Source organism: Thunnus thynnus, chromosome 3 (genome assembly GCF_963924715.1).
Source record: "Thunnus thynnus chromosome 3, fThuThy2.1, whole genome shotgun sequence".
NCBI classification, from domain to species: domain Eukaryota; kingdom Metazoa; phylum Chordata; class Actinopteri; order Scombriformes; family Scombridae; genus Thunnus; species Thunnus thynnus.
This window is the reverse complement of record NC_089519.1, coordinates 19,598,026-19,622,702: the sequence shown is the minus strand read 5'-3', so window position 1 is coordinate 19,622,702 and position 24,677 is coordinate 19,598,026. Positions and strand designations below refer to the sequence as shown.

The 24,677-nt window shown below is 39.9% G+C and overlaps 1 protein-coding gene across 5 annotated transcripts; it reads left to right on the top strand.

Moving 5' to 3' along the window:
* The first annotated feature begins 924 nt into the window (after window positions 1-924).
* On the top strand, window positions 925-24,368 carry pds5a (PDS5 cohesin associated factor A). Of its 5 annotated transcripts, none has more exons than XM_067584619.1 (34): window positions 925-1,063; window positions 1,958-2,110; window positions 8,971-9,174; window positions 9,988-10,074; window positions 10,215-10,312; window positions 10,561-10,687; window positions 11,501-11,581; window positions 11,712-11,852; window positions 12,614-12,729; window positions 13,460-13,554; window positions 13,683-13,828; window positions 14,245-14,396; window positions 14,714-14,827; window positions 15,078-15,159; window positions 15,282-15,330; window positions 15,440-15,579; window positions 16,221-16,336; window positions 16,916-17,021; window positions 17,226-17,386; window positions 17,669-17,792; window positions 18,000-18,158; window positions 18,371-18,439; window positions 18,631-18,767; window positions 19,118-19,241; window positions 19,644-19,848; window positions 20,022-20,136; window positions 20,320-20,452; window positions 20,867-20,986; window positions 21,141-21,203; window positions 21,587-21,738; window positions 21,822-21,909; window positions 22,012-22,271; window positions 22,460-22,772; window positions 23,963-24,368. In XM_067584619.1, exons 2-34 carry the CDS (start codon window positions 1,997-1,999, stop codon window positions 23,999-24,001), a joined length of 4,230 nt encoding a protein of 1,409 aa, XP_067440720.1. In that variant the 5' UTR covers window positions 925-1,063; window positions 1,958-1,996; the 3' UTR covers window positions 24,002-24,368. The 5 variants fall into 5 exon arrangements, with proteins under 5 accessions (XP_067440720.1, XP_067440717.1, XP_067440721.1 ...); XM_067584616.1 differs by having other exon boundaries at window positions 22,009-22,271; XM_067584617.1 differs by lacking the exon at window positions 925-1,063 and adding an exon at window positions 1,178-1,276 and having other exon boundaries at window positions 22,009-22,271.
* Window positions 24,369-24,677: the final 309 nt, after the last annotated feature.

Genomic DNA, 24,677 nt, shown 5'->3' with positions numbered 1-24,677 from the left:
CATACTTTTTTTTGAGTCTGTACCTGAGATAATTTTGGAACTTGGACCCTTTTGCAGGTCAGGTAACTCATTATTACCAATGCACACAATCAGCTGAACATCATTTCATATGATATTGTACAGTATTAGTGTCTGATCCCTCATCCCTAATGTTATTATATGTACTTTTACTTTTTTGCTGTTATGAATACTCCTGTGAATAAAAGTTTTTAAGAAATGGGGGCCGTCGCACTGTGCTTTTTTTTTTTTACACTTAACAATCTTGTTACATTGTTTTTGGACAGAAACCATAGTTAGTAGGTTTATTGCTGAAAAGCTGCTTTTAAAAAAGCGGATGTTTTGCAGCGTTGTTGAAATAGAGAAAAGTAGAATCACTTTTAAATTGTTAATTTCCAGTTGACCACCAGGTGTCACTTTCTCCGATTCATTATTCTAAAGAGAAAGTTTACGTGCTGCATTTATTGCTACTTACAAGTATTGATCGTAGTAGAAATAATAAATATTGATATAAAAAAGAGAGACATACTATTAATTTAGCACCTTAAAATACTGCACTACTGGCAACAACAACAACACTTATTATTATTGTTATTTATATCATTATGGTATCATGAACAGCATTATTATTTAATTTTATTATATTACATGATTACTAATACAATAATTATTATGCATTATTACGATCATGCAATGGTTGTCTATATATATATGTGTGTATATATATGCTCCATAGAAAAAAAGAAAGTAAAATGCCATTATGCAATCAAAGTATATGGGGATTTTTTTAAACAAGTAGTGATTACATAGAATAAATAAATACTGTTTACAAGAAATGTATTTATTCATTAAAAATAAAGTCACAGTAGGGTGAAAAGCGGAAAGTGAAGATAGCGTTTGTGACTCCCGCCATGTATTTGGCGGTGCAGTACTGCTGTGAGACCGAGGGGGGCGCTCTGCACCCAGCCTTCACACAGACAGCACTGACTGAACGGACAGAGCTTTGTGCCGAAAACTAAACCCAACCTGTGTCAGACTAAATGAATTAAAACGGCCCACTTGAGAGGTAAATACTAACGAGGAAACGCTTGGCAGACATCCTGCGGTTTAAGTCGCACTTGCATCTTTGTAAATAGATTCATTTTGCATTTGTTGGGGTGTTCAAAATCCGTCCGTGGGGGCAAGTTGGTGGTGAGAGAGGAGGGCTCAGGGCGACGGTAGCAGCCCTTCTTCGCCTGTAAACTAGCGGCAGTTGGAAGTTGAAAAAAGACAGTAACAAGTAAATTAGCTTCGTTTTCAAACTTCTCAAAGTAGTTGCATTTGTTGGAAACCACAGGAACTGACCACGAGCATGGCTATTTTTGGCAGAGATGATATAATACTTCACTTCCTCTGTGATTGTCTGTAGCTGGAGATGTGATGGGTACCTGAGTAGTTTGCGGCCTAGGCTAACGGCTAACGTGTATTAGCTACTCGCTGCTAACTGTACTTCCCGCAAAATGCTAGCAGCTAGCCAATGATGTTTGCACTGCAACTAGCCTGCTAGCTAATTTGATAACCTGTGTGACAGTAGACACACACCGGCTGCTCATGTGTTGTTTTTTTAAAAGTGTTTCTCCATAAACTTAACGCTTAAAATGGTTGTAATGTTGCCGAAATAGCAGACGAGCTTGTTTCTGTAGCTACACGATGTTTGATGAGAAATTTACGGAAAATAATGGAGCTGATGTATAGCTGGAGGATTTTAGCATGCACGCTAATAATATGCACAATGCTGGTTTAATGTTGGCTTTCTGATTGAAAAAGTTTTCTCCATCATACTACCGTTAAATGTACAGGTACAGTTTTATCAATTTGAGCCAGGGAAATAATGATTGGCAAATGAGAATGGTGCTTAAAACGAGGTTTTTGGTAAGTGCGGTAGCATGGTTGTGTTGAACTTTTGTTTTCCGACCCATAGAGGCCAGTAGAAGACCGTGTGGATCATACATCAACAAGCATGGAGTTCCCGCAACAGCAGAAACCGGCGGGGGACGGAAAGATCGTCTACCCGCCCGGAGTCAAAGAGATTACGGACAAAATCAGCAACGATGAGGTGGTCAAACGGTTAAAGGTATGTCAATGGGGTTTCTTGTTGTTAAGATAGGTTTAACCTCATATATATCAAGTGTCCAGCCCCTGGCACAATGCCAAAACCCTCCTAACTTTGTAAACTACTGAATATTAAGTCACAACAGTCCCTTCTTCTCTTACAGCAGACTCTTTTCCCAGTTCTTGTTGCTGGGGTCTCTCAGTCTGTGAACAACACCCATAATCACGTATCACCACCAGAGTGTTTAGATGTTGTTGAACTTTACTGTGACATGTGACAAAACAGGAGTTGCTATTATTCATATTGTTCATTAGTGTTGAAGGCTCCAACTTTCCCGTCCTGTAATCCTATCTATCCCCTCAAGGCTGGAAAAGTAAGGGATGATCCCAAAATGTGAACACAAGAAAAGCAAATACATTACACACAGAAGCTATTTTTACTGCAAGGGAACAAAACAGCAAGTCATGTTTGAAAGATTAAAGAATGAAAGATTGCAGAAAGCAGCTGCACTATTGGCACAGAGTATAACCAAGATCCTGTTTACGGATTTGGATATCAGCAGAACTTAAGGAGTCAAAGAATGACTTTATAACAGCATGTTCAATATTAAAACATATAAAACATTCAATATATATCTTCACATTTTAATCTTCAATTGCAAAAGAGAAATGAGGATACAGTAAATGTAGAAATATCCAGCAATCTATATTTCTGTGTTTTTTAGAACTTCAGGAAATTCTTCAGCCCATGACCCAGTTTAACCTACCAGTGGAAGGAAGGACAGTAACACAATATAATAATCATTTTTTTCACTAAAATCGTGTCATGGCCATATGATCATATTGTGTTACCACTTCACTGAAAGAAGTTGACCAAATTACCAATGTCTTATGTAATACATATTGTGTATCACAGTCCATTGAACTTCAGATTGATTATTTCATATCTAATTTTGCACTTTTATGACCTTCCTTGCATTTCTGTATTGGAAAAGTATTAACAATGGTGTGTTATTGATTGACCTTCTGACACTGCATCCCTTCCTCCCACACACACATCAAACCCTCAGGAGTTTCAAAGTTGGTATCTGTGTTTACAGGAATCCTGTGACTCCTTATAATCACATTAGATTGTTTACTACTATAATACTGAAATGGTTTCCTGACATCCTAGAACTGTTTGTTTATAGAGTAGCATTGCGACCATAAAGCATCCTTGATTTTGACAAGCTGGACACAATGAACTGTACAGGTTGTTGACTGTGCAAGACAGTTGTTTACAGATGTGCTTACCCTCTGAGTACTGGAAAGGCTGGAACTAATTGGATGTGCAGTAACCTGGCTAATCGTCTGGTGAAAGAGACTTAAGATTCCTGTTGTATTCCCAGCAGAGCAATTGGCAAGTAGGCAATTTTATAAAGTCCTGGTCATTTAGTAATTTTCAGCTGTGATCTGCCACTGTTATAAGTCATGCTATAGTTTGGTTGTATGGTATGTTACAAAAATGAGGAAAGAAAACTCACTGTACATCTGCCGATGCTGCAAAAGACTACAAAGACTCCTTTTATGATTTTTGCTTGGTTGGTAGAACAGAGGTTTTCCATGTTTAACACCATGTTTCCAGTCCTAAGGCAATCCGTTTAGCACAACACAGGGCACAGACAGAATCAATACTTGTATCAATATGACATAAAAGAAGCATATGGTTCATTCTTTTATCTGAATATTACATAATCATTGACCAGAATATATATCTGAATTAAAGTTATGCAACTTTTAGCACTGTATTTGGCATAGTTAGGCTTTAATCTAATACCAAATGTCTCTGAGGTCTGTTTTGTAAAGTCTGTCCTTGTATTATGGGTCTTCCAGACAAGCTGGATCTGGGCCTGCGTTGTGTTGGCCTTGTGCTTGGATTGGGGTCGCCCGCATTAAGTTAAGGAGGAGGAGTTATATGGAGCTGTTGGCTTTTCTGGGGAAGCATGCTGTTGTCTCAAAAACAAATTATTTCTACTTGGCTTTCATCAAACTTAAAACTCAGTTTACTCCTTTTTTTCCCCTTTCAGACATTGCTTTATTTACCCTGTGTGCTGCAAAATGCAGAATGTGTTGAAGTATTAAAAAAGCTGTCTATTTGCTCGACATTAAAGACCAAACAAATGAGAAACGGGTATCATCCTGTAATGAATCACTATTGACTGAATTTATATTTTTTTGGACACCACTACTGGATTGATTTATATAAAAGATTAAGCTCAATACACAGGAGCATTTTCATAGACATAATAATAGAACACTATGGACTTCTCCCCTGAAAATGTGCGTATTGCATATTACAAAAAGCACTTAATAATATAGTGAATAAATAAATATGGTAAGAAATGAATTCCTGCTTTGTGAATAACTATCTTCTTGTCTTATTGTTTTTGCAGTTTTTACCTGTGTTGTTAAACTTATTGTGGGCCTTAGTTCATGATAGTAAGCCTAAATAAGGTTATGGATGGCTAGCAGCAGCTCTATAGATGGCAATTTTGGTCATTTTTGAAGATTTTCAACGACTATTGGATGTATTTGATGCAGACATTCATGCCTCCCTCAGGACAAATTGTAATCACTTTGGTGATCCTCTGACTCTTTTATCTAATTTTACCCATCAGGTCAGTTTATCACTAAATGCATGCAAAACTAGCATGCTGGCATGCTAAAGTAAGATGGTGCAACAAATAAACTATATACCTGCTTATGTTTGCATGTTAGAATTGTAGTAACATGCTGACATTATCATTTAGCTCAAAGTAAGTTCAGCCTCACAGAGCCGCTAGTATGGCTTTAGACCCTCAGTCTTGTTATAGGGTACCAGTTTATTTAGTTCACCCCTGTGGCAAATTGTTTTTACCAGCACAGATTGATCATGTACTCTTTGATCTATCAAAGAACAGTACTGTGTACAGGGACAGAAGGGAGGATGAGGAATCAGGACACAACATCTGCTTGATCTGACTGTGTATTGTTGAGTGTTTGAAACCACATTTATTTCTCAGGGGTAAAACAGTTCCTTTTGTTAAAGTCCAACTGAATTTTTTTTACTATTTTGGCTCCTACAGCATACATATCTGCTCTGTAAATCACTTGTCTTGTGTTCTCCTTTGAAAAGAAAACATTTGAAACCATAAGGGGGACATTTATATTTTAGATTTTTTTGGTTTCACAATGATGCCCCCCTAATTTGCGAATTTAATTCGTTGGAATACCGTTAGTTCCCCGTCTACATCAATGGAGAACTTGTTCCCGTACCGCCAATCAAATTGCCTTATTTTAAACCAGATTTGCATAAAGCAGTAAATTTGCTGTTTTATCAAAAGCAAACAGTCACACTGGCTAACAGACAGATAGCACCCTGATACACAGCAGAAGAGCCACAGACTCTGAACAACAACCCACATTAGTTTTCCTACTTAAGTCTTCTGCGAACTTACACACATGAACACCTGTCTTGTCTTGCACCTTGGCTTGTTGAAGGAGCCACCAGACAAATATGCAGTTTCAACTGCATGTAAACATACCTGCAAATGCCACTTCGGTCAGTTTAGATGTTGGTGTGGTCCTTACTCTTCAAAACCACTGCCAACTATCTTAGTTTGTTTACTTTGTCTATTGTTCTTCTGCTGGCGCCGGAGCTCAGCCTGTCGGCTAATGTCATTCGAAAACACAGACACCGACACACTCCTCTAGCCGCTGAGACAAAATGGAATATTTCTGATATTTTAAAAAAAATACCCTTTTTTCTGTCTTTTTATAATAAACCGTTGTCAATAAATTAAAACAACACCAGAGTTCTTTTTGATGCCAAAGGGATATGATTTCAGTTGGACTTTAAGATTCACACGTCTGAGAGGATACACCGTTCTCACTCACAACAGCCTAGTTTTGTTTGATATACATTACATTATTCTTTCGTAGTCTCAGTATACTTTTGCTGTATGTTGTAGTGATTGTATGTTGCTCATAACCAAACCAGGTGTTCAGACCAAAAACAGCCCTGTCTTTTAAAAAAAAACAAAAAAACTGCCCAGCAGTTTATGACACTATGCGGGAGGATTTTACGAGAAGTAGTCATGGAAATAATCATTTTATCTTGTGACAATCAAGAGGTAAACAGTAGAACTTCTTTTCACAAAGTAATCTACAATGAATGTGCACTTGTGTCTTTGGTTGGCCAACTCACAGCATGACATCTAGAGTTTCCCCTAGGATTTTTTTAAGCAGTGGTGCTGTTGTGCGCGTGCAGAGCCCGTGACACCAGGACCCGTATTTGTGCACACCGGCAGTGGAATAACGTAAAACTACCTTAGAATTGTTCCAGATAGGGAAGCTTTTGACATCAGAAGGGCTCTGGAGGCCCAGATAGCCATAGTTGTAAGAAATGTCAAAGAGTGAAATGCCTCAACACAGAAAATGTACACTATTTTTGTTGAACGTAGATATAAATAGATAATATAATTAAATAACATATTAGATAACAAAACATAGCACATAACAGTACTGTATCATTTGCTTACAACTAGCTCCTGTCAGCCGCTGGAAGTGGAGAAAGTGTGCATGAGTTGCATTTGTCATGATTATGATGTACAATGTGTAGCAGCATTCATCATATAGCAGCAGGGCTATGCCGCTGTTGGAAGCATGTTGGGGAAACATTTCTATCACATTCCATTGCAACAAAAGTTGAGCCACTTTCAACTTTTCTGCCAGATAACACTTGTTTTGGAGCCTGCTGTGCCAATGTGGTGGTCTAATTGAGATGAATTGGGGAGGCTGTGTTGTGGCACATAGTAGCTGATGTCTGTCTGAAATATGGCTCACGGGCTCAATATCCTGACTAACCTGTTTGAATGACATTAAGGAAGGAAAAAAAATTACGTTTATCACTCCACACTCTAAGGAAGGAAATGGTTTTCTCTTTACAGTTAATCAGATGGTATCAGAGCTGCTTGCATGAAAGATTATACAGTGTTAAATTGTGGCTTAATTTTGGTTACACAGTTAGGAGAAACAGCACAGCCCAAATGAACTACAATAGATTTGGGGTGCAGAAACACACAGATACTCAACACCACAACAGGCCCACACACTCTTCTGTGCGTGGGGAGCTCTCGGCGGCTGGGTTGTCACTGTTTCAGCTAAGAACGGCTGAGGGTAGGAGTGAGTGTGGTGCTCTGCAGTCTGCTGGATCTGTTTGCCCATCCCCCACCCCCGCTGGCGGCCTGGCTTCTTCGCCTCCCTCTCTCTTTCTCTCTCTCATACAGACTCGCACAGTTTCACTCTTGTAGAGGAAGTGGTAGTTTAAACATTGCATCCTAGTGCCTATCCATAAGAATTGAGATGCTTGATGTACATATAACCTCTTGAGAGTAAGTCCATGACTGTATTGTTCATGTATAAACACAGAAAAACTCTTTTTACATAATAATGGATAATAATTCCAGTGATTTTCACCCCGGGCCTTATTTGTAGGACTTAAGCTGTGATCATATGTCTAATGGCAATACAATAAGCACTGCATAAATGCAATTTTCAGTGAGTCACTGAATTGTTGTCTTTTCTTAATTTTTCAATTTCCTTCTTTATTGTGATGATTTAACTTTGTAAAAGTCACAACAATGTGTGCAGTGAAAGTGGAAAAAGTGTTTACTGCCTTTCTAAATATCTTTTAAATATCTTAAATGTGCATTTTTGAAATTAACATCAAATGAATCGACTCTTAAATGATGATGAAGTATTAACAACCATCTGAAGCCCTTCATGACTTCAGCCTCATTGCCTGGTTGCACATAGACTGTATGATTGAGTCTCATGGCTCTCATCAGCCCCTTCATATAAAACTGAACACAGCTATTTGCAGTTAACCAGCTCAGTCAGCCTGAATGTACGCTTCTTGTGACTGAGACAGATTATAAATTGCTCTGGATAATTGCTTAATCTACTTTGCTTGCCGTTTTTTACAGAAAGTTCCCGACTTCCTTGATTGATCTGTTTTTGTTTGCTCTTAGCACTTCACTAAAACAGCTAATCGTGTTCCTTTTTTAAAAGCACAGGTGTATTAAGAAAACTGGATACACTCTTCTGAGATGGCGCCTCATTCACTCCACTGGGCGACCACGCAAAAACCAGTATATCAGGCTTTAGCATTTTTGGGCCTATACAGCATGCACATAAGATTTCTTTTGGCTTTTGGTTGAGTTGGGAGGACCACCTTCATTCATGAATGGCACAAAATAATGTACTAACACTGTTGTTTGAGACTGTTTTTTGCCTATTTTAAGTAGATTTACATCTCTAATTGTCATAATACAAGAAGTCATTTTGTAAAGTCTTTTTGAGCCAGTGTGAGTCAAATAACCTGCAATTTAGAGTGTGGCTCCTACACCACAATCCACACACTACACATGCCAGCACTGTTTCTGTAACCACACAGCGTTGTGAACAAGTAAACCAAACAGCTGCATAAAATAATTAAACAGAAGCCAGCAGATAGCTAGAAATGCAAGTGGAGACACTGAGTTAAAGAAGGCAGTTTGATTCTGTTTGTCTCATTGTGCAGGTGCACTACACATCTGAAGTGCTGCTTTTGAAATTTCAATCCTGTCCAAACCTTCTGCCACAACAACTCCACACTGATACTCATTTTTTCCACAGATAATCTACAAAACACAAAGGACATTAGGCAGAACTGGTCTGAACAAAACATTGGAAACCATTACACTAAAGCTGCAAAGCAGACTCTATTTTCTTAATGCAGAGCTGTCAAATTGTTTTACAAATTCTAATTCAGTCCAAGTTGCTTCCCATCTCACCCTCCTCTCTTGTTGCTCTGTTTCACAGATGGTGGTGAAGACCTACATGGACATGGATCAAGATTCTGAAGAGGAGAAGCAGCAGTATCTCGGCCTGGCGCTCCACCTGGCCTCAGAGTTCTTCCTCAGGAACCCCAATAAAGACGTACGGCTACTAGTAGCCTGCTGTCTGGCTGATATCTTCAGGATCTACGCCCCCGAGGCCCCCTACACCTCACACGACAAACTCAAGGTTAGGAACTGACCTTGGACAACTGTATGAAATCCTCTGTCAACTGACTCAGCACTGACCCCCAAGGGAATAGTAGTAAAAGCAGTCCAAGCTCCTCAGTTTTGCTGATTTACACCAGTTGAAATGACTGTCTGCAGATTTTATGAGCTGTAGTTCATTAACATTAACATGAGCAAAATTAAGTTCCTGACTATTGTTTTGTTCATGTCTGTACTATTTGCTGGTAATAGCAGAGTGTGTTTGACTGATAATTAGTGAGTAGGGAAGGGGGGCTGACAGCCTCTCCATTTCGTTAGTCTTCAACTAATTCAGGCTCATCTTGAAAAATGTGCTAAAAACTGATCAGTCAGAATTCTCAACATTAAAATTTAACAATATTGATGCAGAAATTAAGAGTCATTGTTGATTTTTGCAGTAGGATTGTCAGGTTGAAGTGACATCTAGATCTAACAAGTGTTTCCTGGCACACACTGGTAGCCTACTGGTTAAGACGCGTGCCACATAAATGCCTGCGGTTTGATCCTGGCTGCAGACCTCTGTTGCATGTCGTTCTTTGTCCCTCTCTCTTCCTTTGTTTCCTGTCCTCTATACTGTTGCTGTCTAATGGGGAGACAAAAAGTGTTCCCTGCAAAACCACAGTGAGCATCTTTAAGGTCTCTAATGTTACAGTGAAGCACGTCTGAGCTGAATATTGGCTGACATCGCAAACCATAGGGATCAACTTTTGTCACTGCTGCCGTGTTCAGAGTTTGCTAGAAAATATCTTTTTATGTTTTGTTTTTTTTCTCAAGTGTTTTCCTGTCTTGTCTCCAGGACATCTTCCTGTTTATCACCAGACAGCTAAAGGGATTGGAAGACACCAAGAGCCCTCAGTTCAACAGATACTTCTACCTGCTGGAGGTAAAGCTTATTGGATAGAAACAAACAAGGAGCTAAAGAAGGGATAGCTACTTGTGTTTTATGGACTATAGTTCAAAGCAGAGTACACAATTTACTGCTGATGAATAACATGTTTGTGGATTTCTTATGTGTTCCTCTAGAACCTGGCATGGGTTAAGTCATACAACATATGCTTTGAACTGGAGGACTGCAACGAGATCTTCATCCAGCTTTTCAAAACGCTCTTCTCTGTCATCAAGTAAGGCCTTTGTTATCTACTGTGTCTTACCTTCACATTGTTTTTTCTCTACAGTACATTCTGAAATGTCACTATTTATGTTAACATGTTTTCTTTTCCTAGAAACATGCAGACTAATAAAAAAATCAGTTTGAGCATGTTCAGTTACCACTAGGACCATTTTTTATACATTTTGACATTTGTTCTTCCTTGTTTTATCAGATAATATTCAAGGTTAAATCTCCCCGTCTCTCTCTCTCCCTCCTCAGTAACAGCCATAACCAGAAGGTGCAGATGCACATGATGGACCTGATGAGTTCTATTATCATGGAGGGAGACGGAGTCACACAGGAGCTGCTGGATACCATCCTCATTAACCTCATCCCTGCACACAAGGTAAGACACAAACACACAACACACAATATAGGGCTGGGTGATATGGTCCATTTTTTGTTTTTTATTTCTTTAAAGCTTAGGGTCGATTCATGATTTCTGTTCAGTCGACTCCCAGCACTTTGACTCTCGTAACAAGAGATGATACCTCCTCAACAAACAAAAATGGAGAGCACAGCCACTCTCAGTCTCTACTTCTTGTAGATGTGACCGTTAAATTCACTACTAGATAGCCAGAGACAGAGAGCCACCTGGAGTCACAATAGTCCCGCAAACTGCGGCCAGTGCACATGTAGTGTCACTAATCACGTAATCATTAATCACAGTTTATGGGACTGTGGTGACTCAAAGCTGCTAATGTAGCCAGCTGTCATGTATGTTAGTTTTTGACTAGAAATAAACTTTTTTTTGTGCATATTGTAACAACTCAGTGTTTACAATTTAGACATTTTACACATTGTGCGAAAACAAAATTTGGAATGAATCAAATTAATTTGATATATCATCCAGTCCTAACACAATATATTATTAAAATTATTTAATTACTTTGTGAGATTTAAGCATGTAATGAGCAGCTTATTTGGGATTTCCTTCCATTTCTGTCAGTGGAAACAGAGCTAGAGGACCTGTACTCTAAACTCTGATTAATAGTGTCTTTTTTGGAGCTGAAAAAAATTAAACAGTGAGCTTGGCATATTTTTCAGCCACCATTAACTTAAAACATATCGGACCAAATCTGTATCAGTGAATGCTTGAGTAAAATATGCACAGTTGAACTAACTAATCATTATTAAACTTTTTTTTTTTTTTAAACAGAATCTGAACAAACAAGCGTATGATCTTGCCAAGACTCTGCTGAAGAGGACCGTCCAGACTATAGAGACGTGCATCGCAAACGTGAGTAGCAGCCTGCACACTACTGTTTTTCTTTTCCCTCCATGTCTGTATTTCATTCTCAGTTTGCCTCTATGTTTTTGTTTTTCTCACTCTCGTCCTCATAAACTGTGTGTTTTTCCTCCTTCCTCAGTTCTTCAATCAGGTTTTAGTGATGGGCAAATCATCAGTCAGCGACCTATCAGAGCACGTCTTTGACCTCATCCAGGAACTGTTTGCCATCGACCCTATGCTGCTTACCTCTGTCATGCCACAGCTGGAATTCAAACTTAAGGTCAACATAACACACAAACACACACACACAGACAGACGCAGAACAGTTCTCCTCACCTCAGGCCGCAAAACATCAATTTCTGTTGATGTATCGCTCGAAATGTTAACATCGACCATAGCATCAATAATTGATGTCTATTTTTGTCATTGTTGAATTATTTGTAGGGTAACATTGATTGTTAATGGACTTAACTGCCAAATGTTAAAGCTTAACACAGGGTGCGTCAGTTTTACCCCTCAGTAGTGCAAGATTACACCCATCATCATGTTATCTTAGTAACAACCTTTAGCTAGAAGCTAAGTTCACTTGTGCTTTTAAACAGCAAATACAGATTGCTGATGTAAGTTAATTTCTGCCTATGGGAAATTGTTAATGCAACCCACAGACTTTTGTCACAATAAATGCCACTCTACAAAACCAGAAAACCACATAGTACTAATGGTCTCTTGGGTATCAAACACTATGACAACATTTAAGGACGACACCGCTGCTATCCAGGCGGAGTGGTCAGCTATTATACTGTAGCTGTTTCCATGTATATTGCAGACTATTAAAAAAATCAATACGTATCAATTTTGATGTTGTTTTTTCTGATTCTATTGAAAAGAGATCAGAGAAAAGGAATCAATGTCTGTATGCTCATGTGCTACAGTATGTGCGGGTATTGAATCTGGGCACAATATGGGGTGACTCACTTTTTTGTCCCACAGTTTTGTTTGCATCCGGTTTGAAAAATGTTCTGTTTGTTATCATGTTTGCAGAGCAATGATGGGGAAGAGCGTCTGGCTGTTGTACGGTTGCTAGCCAAGTTGTTTGGGGCCAAAGACTCAGAACTGGCCTCACAGAACAGACCGCTGTGGCAGTGCTTCTTAGGACGGTGAGTCACATGAACATTATGTAGACACACACAGAGTACTGCTATAAACTGATCCAGTTCAGTTAGGAGACACAAATGAAAAGAAAAGAGGTGTTAAATCAAAAGTAAGCGGTGTTATTATTTACATAATTTACTTGTTATAGAATACACAAGACATTTCTGAAGATATGAGTTGGAGGGTTTTTGTATTGTAAAAACTCTTGAAGCCAGAATAGGAATTTCACCAGTGGAGTCTTGAGGCTTATAAATATCTGTAGATGATGTGCTGATTTAAGACACCTCGGCCTTAAGTTTTATGTAGAGGTGAATGATATTTAGTGAAGTAACAAGATTTTAAGTTTAAAAAGAAAAATGAGCACAGGAGTCAGATCAGTGCTCAGTACTGGGTGATGGAAATGGGATGTGTCAATGCGTCATTGAAATAAAATTCAGTGAAAGGGAAAGCAGCCCAGTAAGGGGAAAAGTTTTATATTCTCTCAACTGGTTAATGGAGGTTTGGTTGAGGTGAGTAGTGGGAACACCCATAATCAGCTGACAGCCCAGAGAGTGTGCTTAATTTTAATTCTTATAAATAAGAGTAGTCCTCCCAGTCAAACATTTGCTTATTTTCATTTACATCCTGAATTTGTAATTTCCACAGTCAATCACCTTCTTATTCACCTGCTTTCTCAAAGTATGATGCATAATACATATGAATGTATTGTATGTGTAACTGGTGTTTTTTCTCCAGGTTCAATGACATCCATGTTCCAGTTAGGCTAGAGTGTGTAAAGTTTGCCAGCCATTGCCTCATGAACCACCCAGACCTGGCCAGAGACCTCACAGGTGGGCTTAAGCTCATGTTTGCCTCCTATGTCTCCTTCACTATCCTCTCTCCTCAAATTCAATCGATTCTTCACATATGCTTTGAATAAACATTTAGTCACATGTCTTTCTCTGCTTTATTCAATCAGAGTATTTGAAGGTGCGCTCCCATGACCCAGAGGAAGCCATTCGTCATGATGTCATTGTCACCATCATCAACGCCGGGAAGAAAGACCTTAACTTGGTCAATGACCAGCTGTTGGGCTTCGTACGGGAGAGGACCTTGGACAAGAGGGTGAGACAAATGTGCAGACACATATCATGCATCAGTAGTGCAGATACTTTGTTTTTTTTTTTCAGTAGAAGTAGAGGATGTGTCTATTGATTTGGCTTTCATGTTTGAGCTCCTCCTGTCATTCACTCACATTTCTATAGCAACTACAATAATATTATGTTAAGTCTGATCATCAGCAGCCTTGGAGACATGTGAAATGAGATCTGAGTCCTTCATCACATCTCACCCACATTAACATACAGATTCTCATAAAGATTTAATACATTTATGACTGAATGTATGCAACAGTACTGGAATTTCCATGAACACCAGCTTACTTCCTTCAGAAAACAAGAAAAGTGAACTGACTTTTCTTAATTTAAGTATGTCCTCCCCTGATCTTTTTTTCGTCCCTCCTCTTCTTCCTTCTCTTACAGTGGCGTGTGCGTAAGGAGGCCATGATGGGCCTGGCTCAGCTTTATAAGAAATACTGTCTGCACCATGAAGCCGGGAAGGAGTCCGCCCTGAAGATCAGCTGGATCAAAGACAAGCTGCTGCACATCTACTATCAGAACAGTATCGATGACAAGTGAGAACTCACACAGAAAAGTTAAATTACATGCATATAACAAACCAGCTAGCCCTGCTGCATCTGTTCTGTAATAAATGCACTTAAAACCTACATCTGTGCAACTTTTTAATTGTATTAATAGTGAGTAGGAAGGATGCCACAGGTTGTAGTGGACCAGCTAAAATTAGTAATATGTACAGATTTTTCTCAATTTACATAGAATTATAAGAATTTGCAAGTGAATTTGCACTAGTTTAATTGTTTAAAGGCTTTCTACACTTCTTTTTCTCTCTGTTTCCACCTGATTCACTGAAGTTCTGCCCTCCTTTCTGTAGGTTATTAGTAGAGAAGATCTTTGCCCAGTACATGGTCCCTCACAGTCTCGACACAGAGGAGAAGATGAAGTGTCTCTATTACCTGTATGCCTGCCTGGACACAAATGCTGTCAAGTCAGTAAACCTGGATATTCTCAGCAAAAACACACACACCTATTTTAAATTATACACCTGAATACTGACCAGTATGTTTGTACCATTACACTATTTATTACAATAAACACACTTAAGAAAACATTGCAACACTTACAGAGAACACACTAACAGGGCAACAAGTATATTACTACAAGCAAAATAAATTTCTTTCCCCTTATCTCTCACTTGTTTCCCTCTCTCGCTTTCTGTGACTGATGTGTCCTCTCAGGGCTCTGAATGAAATGTGGAAGTGTCAGAACATGCTGAGAGGCCTGGTCAAAGAGCTGCTGGACCTTCACAAGCTGCCAGTGGTGTGTTAACTCAAAGGCACACAAACAATTCTCTTCCTCCATCTTCTTCCTTCAAACACTCAGAAGTAAATGTCCCAACATAGAAATGACCATGTTCTTTGTTTTTTTTCTCCTCCTCCTAGTCCGAGGCCAATAACACAGCCATGTTTGGGAAGCTGATGAGTATTGCCAGTAAGTTGGAAACACATCTACACAAATGTATACAGTACCCTGCTATAATCTCTATGCTATAGATTTTGACAGCGACCTTCTAAACCATAACTCTCCTGTGTGTTTCCAGAAAACTTGCCAGACGCAGGAAAGGCCCAGGATTTCATGAAAAAGTTCAATCAGGTTCTTGGTGAGGACGAGAAGCTCAGAATCCAGCTGGAGATGCTCATCAGCCCAACCTGCTCCTGCAAACAGGCTGAGATCTGTGTGGTGAGAGGACGCTGAACATCTCACAAACACTCTCACTTACAGACAGACTGCCAGTTTCCTCCTCTGTCTTTCTCATAAAGACATTCACACGTGTTAAAGGAAAATTCCAGTTTATTTCAACCTGACGAATTTCCCATAAATGTGGTCATTGTGACTCTACAGGCCAAGCTAACTTTGCACTGGCCAGCTCCATTATAGAGATTTGGAGAAACAAGGTCTCACACAAACGACTGCACGAGGCTCTTACAGCTTTTCAAATAAACATGGATTCTTTTAAACGCTTGTCTATGATTCTGACTGAAAGTAAACACAGAAACTAGCCTGGAATAGTCATTATGGCTAACTGCACGTGGAACTACATCCTCATGTAGTTAGCCTTTAACATTGCTGACGTGTTATCACGTGTCTGCCAACACATTAGCCACAAAACATGACAAGTTGATCAGTTTATGGAGTCTCAGTGCTGTGACTTTGTTTCCAAGATTACATTTAACCCTGTAGAAGTCAAATATTGCTCAATGCTGCTTTAAATTCCAAAAATGTTGTGTGTGTTCAGTGTGATTTTTTGCATTTATGCAGATATATACGCACAAATCCATGAATGTTGGTATTAATGGTATGTATGTTTGTACTGTGTGCAGAGAGAGATCACTCGGAAGTTAACGTTCCCCAAACAGCCCACCAACCCTTTCCTGGAGATGGTCAAGTTCCTGCTGGAGCGCATCGCCCCCGTCCACATCGACTCTGAAGCCATCAGGTCAGAAAAAATCCTGACACATTCAACACATAAAGTATTACAGTCAGGTTTTAATCTCTAAATTTCACAACAGACTAAAAATATTAGCACACATTAAACTATAATCCAAATAAAATGGATTAGATTAAATTTTGATTCAAATATAAAGGGATGACTTTAGTTTGTCAATCCTGTTCTAGCATTTATTCGGCAGAGCAGCAGTGCGTGTTCCACTATCTCAGTGTCAGAGAGTTTTATGTAGTCCTGAATCTGCTGTATGTCATTGTGTAATACCACAAACAGGCTTTTCTCATTCAGTGAGACACCTTGTGGTGGTGAGGTGTAACCGCAAGCCTCAGAGAGGGCACAAGTTTAACCCTTTCTGCTTTATGGAAAAACACCATGAGAGAGGAAACACTAGTACTGAGTGACTCCTAGTGCTTAAGTTAGGCAAACCAACTACTGCTGTTAGCTACTGTGTGTTTAAAAAATGTTATTTTGTTGTCTTAAAATGTAAAGTGTTTAAGTTTGACAAATAACACATACAGGTTTAGGTTATTGTAATAAAGGGATGAAATAATTTACAATATTTTCTTTTAGTGCTTTGGTGAAACTGCTTAACAAGTCTATTGAGGGCACGGCTGATGATGATGAGGAGGGCGTTACCCCTGATACAGCCATTCGCTCTGGCCTGGAACTACTCAAGGTACATGACATGGACCAAAGAAGTCTGCAAAAGTTAATTTTGATAGAGAAATAAATGCAAACCAATTCCAAAATGTGTGCATGATTTGTACTAAATGGTGACTTAAATACACAAAAACATATTGTATATTTCTGGATAAGTAGTCTGATTATTGAACAAATGAAAAGAAAGTCAAGAGTTTCTACTCTGTTTCATTCCTTCTAGGTCCTGTCGTTCACCCACCCCACAGCGTTCCATTCAGCAGAGACCTACGAGTCTCTGCTGCAGTGTTTGAAGATGGAGGATGACAAGGTGGCCGAGGCAGCCATCCAGATTTTCAGAAACACTGGACAGAAGATCGAGACAGAGTTACAACAAATAAGATCGTAAGGGATATATGAAAAGAGAAATGACATGAGTGAATATGTGCAAATAATATCAATCAATAGACATTTTTATTGGAATGTAGTCTGCCTCTACATCACAGTTTATTACTGTAGGATCATTAGGCAGTGGGCAACGTGCATTAAAATATGAGAACAATACAATGACAGTCCAGTACAGTGATGTAAGACTTGCCAGAAGGCCAGTGTCCACACTATTAGCAGTAACTGGATTTGAATGAAAAGAATATTTCTTCCTAATGTCTGTTCTCATGTGTCCATCAGGACTCTGATTCCCATCCTGCATCAGAAAGCCAAGCGGGGGACGCCTCACCAGGCCAAGCAGGCCGTCCACTGTATCCATGCCATCTTTAACAACAAGGAAGTGCAGCTGGCACAGATTTTTGAGGTAGGGGACTAATTTGCTAACTTTCTGATTTGTAAGTATCTATCTTGTGTTACAGACAGACATTAGAGTTGTAGTTTTTTGGGGGGTTTTTGTTGTTTTTTTTTAATGTAAACTTAAATCCTCTTGTGCTCTGTTTTTTATGTCATCATTTCTTGACCTGACATTTCTTTTTCTGGATGCTGTTAACTGTTTCTTCCTCACCCTCAGCCTCTGTCGCGTAGTCTGAATGCAGACGTCCCTGAGCAGCTCATCACTCCCCTCGTGTCCTTGGGCCACATCTCCATGCTGGCCCCAGATCAGTTTGCTTCACCGATGAAGTCCATAGTGGCAAACTTCATCGTCAAGGACTTGCTCATGAACGACAGGGTGTGTGGGGATCAAACTGTGTCGAAAATCACACACATGCACTGCCAACTTTTTATTGCAACATGTTTATAGATAACAGCTTTTAACAAACATTCATATATTTTAAAATATATTTTGTAGTGAATAAACAAAGGATTGTTGAAATCAAGTAGTGTATGTGTTTATGCAAAGAAAAACATGAGAATGTGACTGATGTGCTTCTATGTTTCCAGTCAGTGGGAAACAAGAACGGGAAGCTGTGGACCACTGATGAGGAAGTCTCACCTGAGGTTCTAGCTAAGGTAAGAGGCAAATACAACTATGGGATGCATTTCCCTCGAGTCATATCTGATTTAGATTATTCATCTTAACTACGTGTATACAAATGCTCAAGACTTTCATCTTGTTTGATATTTTTGTAGTGAAAACAGAAAGATATATTAAAAAGATGCAGGGATCCCACGTTGCCTAATTGCTCCTGCTCTAACCTCAGGTGCAGGCCATCAAGCTGCTCGTGCGTTGGTTATTAGGAATGAAGAACAACCAATCCAAATCTGCAAACTCCACCCTGCGCCTGCTGTCAGCCATGCTGGTCAGCGAGGGAGACCTCACAGAGCAGAAGAAGATCAGGTAACCCAGGGGTTGAAGGTCACTGTGCGGGGTCAGAGTACAGCTGTTCAAGGATTAAGACATAATGGTGGCAATGTGAGGCCGTTTAAATATAGCTAACTTTGAATGGAGACTTGAGTAAGTCATCTTGCTAACATTACTTGCAACAAAACATTTTTCAATCACTCTGAAACATGGAGCTCTAGAAGTGATAGTCAAGTTAACAGCTCTTTATGTAAACAAGCTAGTGTCTATAATGTTTTTAAATTAATAAAATTCACTGGTGCATGTATGGAACAGATTTGCCAGTACATTTATTTAATTTTTTTCATTTTCCTTTGTTATCCTTTGTTGTTTCTTTCCCCTGGCAGCAAGTCAGACATGTCTCGTCTGAGGCTGGCCGCAGGTGGAGCCATTATGAAGTTGGCCCAGGAGCCCTGTTACCATGACATCATCACGCCTGAACAGTTCCAGCTTTGCGGCCTTGTCATCAACGTCAGTCTCACCTTTTTATCCCTTTTTTTATAGGCCTTTTTCACAGAAGACATTCTGACTTGTCACAGTAGAAAAGCACAAGTGTTAATACTAAAATGAATGAAAGCCTTGGTGTCGGGGTCCTGGTATTGTGCATGCTGGGTCACGGTCACGCTATCATGGCTTACTGGGGCACTTGAATAGAGCAGAGCCGTTGTTAATGTTATTAGTAACACCTGTGCTTTCCCTGCTATGACGAATCAAAATGTCTGCTGTGAAAAAGCCCTATTGTAATATGCATAATGTTCTGCACTCTGTACACAATGAGAACTAATTGTAACATGTCAGACTTAGACATCACTCTCTTGTAGGAGCTGAGTTTCTTTTAACACTTCACTCATTCTATTTTTTCCTTGACAACAGGATGAGTGCTACCAGGTTCGTCAGATCTTTGCTCAGAAGTTGCACTTGGCTCTTGTGAAACTGCTGCTGCCACTGGAGTACCTGGCCGTCTTCGCCCTGTGTGCCAAGGACCCGGTGAAGGAGCGCCGCGCCCACGCCCGACAGTGCCTCCTCAAAAACATCTCCGTCCGCAGAGAGTACATCAAACAGAACCCACTCGCTCAGGGTCAGTGTTAAACTCATGGATACAGTTAAAACTCATGGTGTTCCAGCATTAGACACTGCTGCTGTCGTCATTTTAGAGAACATGGCTCTTTGTACAGAGGTTTAGGCTATTAAATATTACATGGACATTAAAATAAGTTATTCTCTCTCTATTCCCCCCCCCCCCCCCCCTAGAAAAACTTGTCTCCCTCCTTCCTGAGTATGTTGTTCCCTTTATGATCCACCTGCTGGCTCATGACCCAGACTTCACGAAACCACAAGAGTATGAACAACTCAAAGACATCAAAGAGTGAGTGTTGACAAACTGTATGTGTGTTTTTGTTTTGGTATCCCTGAATCTGATGATATAGCTAAGAATATCTTCTTAAAAATGTCCATATTTTTCTATTTTTATGACAACATGTTGAGTTATAACGCTAAAAAGGTATACACAAGTAGTGATGACTACAGCACGTTTATGTTATGTGCGTAGGTGCCTGTGGTTCATGCTGGAAGTGCTGATGACCAAGAACGAGAACAACAGTCATGCCTTTCTTAGGAAGATGGTAGAGAACATCAAACAGACCAAGGATGCACAGTGTCCTGATGATGCAAAGGCCAATGAGGTACACACACACACGCAAAAATAGACCAAAAATAGGGATGAACTAACAAACCTGATTAAACCCCAAAAGCAATGAAGCAACAAACAGCATAAAAAATGACAATGCAGTGTAATAAAACATGCATTTGGTTGGGCCCACAGTTCAGTTATAGTTGTACAGCTGTAACACAATACAGTTTGCTTGTAATGATTTTCAAACTGTATAACTTTAGACAGTTGCTAAAGTGCCTCCATCATGAATAATGTCCCCATATTTGAGTCATACAGACAAAATTTGCGACCAAACTCTTGTGCAGATTGTCAAGATTTTAATGTTCACGGGTTGGCAGTGTTTGTTGTTAGGAAGCAAAAACGCTAAGCTAAGTCAGCTTGTACTCTGTGTATCCTAACAGTGTGTCTTGTGATGTGTTTTCAGAAGCTGTATATTGTCTGTGATGTTGCCCTCTTCGTCATCGCCAACAAGAGCACTGCATGTCACCTGGATTCTCCGAAAGACCCCATTCTACCTTCCAAGTTCTTTCTCGTGCAGGACAAGGCAATTCACACACACACACATGCAATTTAAAATATAAATACATCTTCCTGGACTTAAACTCAGTGATTGATAAATACACATTTAAGATTATTTTTTGGTCATGGTTTAGCAGTTTATGCTAATTAAAGTTTTCTGTTGTAATTTTGTCCAACAGGACTTCAAAAATGATAAAGAGTATCTGACGACAGAGATGAGACAAATGCTGCTCACTGGAAAGGTAAATGCGAAACACAGCTTTCATAACCACTAAAAGAAAGGATCAGACAGTCATGAGAGTGCTGAGCAATATACATTACAGGTAATATAATGCCTCAAACTGTAAGAAAGGTAGTTTAGATGATATAATCACTATTTTGGCATTTATTGGGAAATTGGAGTATATATATTTTTCACTTTGTTGTGAGTTTACAAACATCTGAATGAAAATATTTGTGCTCTGAAGTGTGATACTTGTTTCTAAGAGAGGGCTACATTTTGATTTGAGTGATATATAGAAGCTTCATCACTGGTGAACAGTAATATAAGTTAAACTAGCAGATGCTTAACAGTCTAATACCATTAACTTCACCCCACCTCCTTCCCTGATCTGCCTTTATGCAGCCTAAACCCGCTCCAGTGTTGGGAGCTGTGAACAAGCCTCTCACAGTACCAGGGAGGAGGATCTTCACCAAGACCACCACAGCCTCAGATACAGCCAGTAACACCAGCACCAACTCCTCCCCGCTGAGCTCTTCAACCATCAACAAGAACAGGTAGACACACAAACAACACACACTCACACAGCATCAGAAAATAATGTGTACTTCATCTGTGTGGTTTTAAACTTGTCTTGTAGTAACAGCAACACTGCCACTGAGTCAGCAGAGAGCCGGACGCAGGAAAACAATGAGAACCCAGTCATCAAAAATGATGAGGGGAAGAAGGTGAGTTCATATAGGACGACCATGTGTCATCTGGAACTATTTATATTGACTGAGTTCAGAGCGTTGTTGAGTTTTTGCTGAGTTTTCTCTCTGTCCCAGGAGGAGGCAAGTCAGAATGCGACCCCTGATGCGGGAACAGAAGCGTCGCCTGTCAAACGGCGTGGCCGTCCACCAAAAACAGCCGCCGCTGCTCCAGTGGTGGCTGAAAAAGAGGGAGGAGCAGCAACAGGGGGTGGAGCTGGCAGAGGCAGGAAGAGAGCAGCTGACCCCAACTCCAACCCAGCAGAGTCAATCAACATCAAGATGTCAAAACAGCAGCAGCAGAATGATGAAGGGACAAAGAGACAGATCGACCTGCAGAGGTAAGAGTGGAGTTAAGAGCCGAGGAGAGAGAAAACGTGCCGTTAAAAAAAAGTTACTCAAGATAGAAGTCAGCCTTTTTAGTGTCTGAACTTACTGCAGCTTAGTCTTATTTGCAGAGAGAGAGAGAGAACTGACAGGACAAAAGGAGTAGTAGTCCCATTCAGACGTCAACTTTTTTTCTGAGCAGGTGGCCATTTGTGAGCAGAGAGCAGGAAACAGTGAGAAGGAGGGAGCATGGAGAGGAGGCAGGGAGAGCTTTAATGATGGTCGCCCTCCTTCTGGGCAGTGAGGGCGACACTGACATAGAGCTGGAGTCCAGCCCAGAGGGTGTTATCTGTGGCAGGAAGGACAGCGAGAGATGCCCCCCACGCAAGGACAGACCTGCTGTGCAGCCTGGTCCCACACACATAGCAAGGGAGATACCAAGTCCACAAGGAGGGGAGTTCCCTCCGGCAGGCAGGAAGAGTCCATTAGTGGAGACGAGCAAGGCAGAGTTGGCAGTGAGTCAGTTTAGTGCAGGATGCCTCTGAACAGTTTTTACCACCACAGGATCATACAGGACTCATCTCTGTCAATCAACCCCCTTAACAGAGGAACCATATTAGGTTTTTTTTGGGCAAGGTTTCACCTGAGGTTACAGAAAGCATCTCAAACTGTTTCCTTGATAAGAAATCATACTAAAGGTCTCAGTATGCTTAAAATGCTACTAGGTTGTACAACATTTCATTCAACCACATCTAAAGGCTGCATTCAAAGGCAGGCCAAAAGCCTGCTCTCTGTTAGATCTTTTCGACCGAACAGTTCCAGATTTTATGGAACCCCAGGAACTAAAAACACTTTCTTGTTTGCATTTCCACTGCATCTAAAGGACCATGGAGATAAGGCAAAAAGACCAATGACAGATTTAAAAATGATGATGTTTGAAATTATATTTTGTGTTTTTTACTGAGGCAAAGAAAGTTCTTGGTCCCCTTTAAAAAGGTCCTGCAGCAGAAACGCCCCAATAAAGATGGTTAGATACAATGAATTTTACAAATGGGGATAAGGGTGCACACTTGGGGGCAGTTTTTCCTTAAAAGCATTCATGTTGCACTCTGTGTTACACGCATGAAAAGTGACGAGTAAAAAGAGAACAAGAGAGAGAAGTTGAAATATTGTTTACTTTTGCACTTCCACACATCTAGTTAGTCGCTGCTTGCAGTGAGGAGAGTGTTTCAGAAAGTTGTTAAAGCTGTTGGACGCAGCTCTGGTTGCATTTGTCAGAGAGGTGTGTGGGGATGAGGGTTTCAGACGCTGGTAGACAATCTGACAAGCACTGTGTTTGAAGCATACTGAGACCCTTAGTGGTTTGTATCAACAGCATACAAGAAATAAAACGTTATTAAAGTGATTATTCATTGTAATTAACATATATATCAACTGTTCTTTATTGTCCAGTCAAAAACAGCAATGACTGACAATTTGTTTACTTGTGGAGTTGATTATCTGCAAACGTTTGCGACATTTTGAGGAATTATTTGACATTAAAAACACCCACGTATTCCAAGGAGTTTCTCCCAAGGAAATGATTGACCAATCTTAAATAAAAAAAATCTTGAATGCCTCACTGTCCTTGTGTGATAAGATGGTCACTTTCACAGGTAATAAGAACAGAGGATTGACTTGCTTCCAAACTTTTGTTGTCTTTCAGGTAAAGAGGAAACCTCTGAAGGTGAACTCACGGCTGTAAAGAATGGGCCAGACTCTTCCCTTCCCAACCCCTACATACACGCTCCTCCTCTCTGACTCTAAAGCTTTCCTGGACACATTATGGACCTTTCTTAAACCACACACACACACACGTTACACACATACACACACACTCACACACACGCCACTGACATCCTAGAAGGTTTTAAACACCTTGTAGTCATGATTTGAAGCTCATTGTATGTAGGTCTTACTTCAACATGTTATTGTTTTTCCTTTTGTGTTTGTTGCTCTTTGCTTCTTTTGTGGAGCCATTTTTAAGAAAAAAAAAAAACAGGATGGACATTTTACAAACGTTTTAATCTGGTTATGATTGTTGCTTATTAAACTCCCTGGGAAAAATCCTACTGTACGTCTCCTGACCTCTTCCTCCGTGTGTCTCTGCTGCACAGTATTTTTTATTTCAAGCTCACCAGTTTTACTTAAGACAGTTGTATTTTGTAAATACCCGTGTGAAACTTTACAGTTTTTGAATATCCATGAAAATTAAAAAAAAAAAAAAAAAATTGCAGCAAATGGTTAAAATACGGGAACATCAACACACAAGATTTGTGTATTTAACAGATGTACTGGCACCAAAATTTTATAATCTTTGTTTAGGTTTCTAACTTGGGGATGTTTAGGTGCTTTAGCTCAGTAATAGTATCACAAGGCCA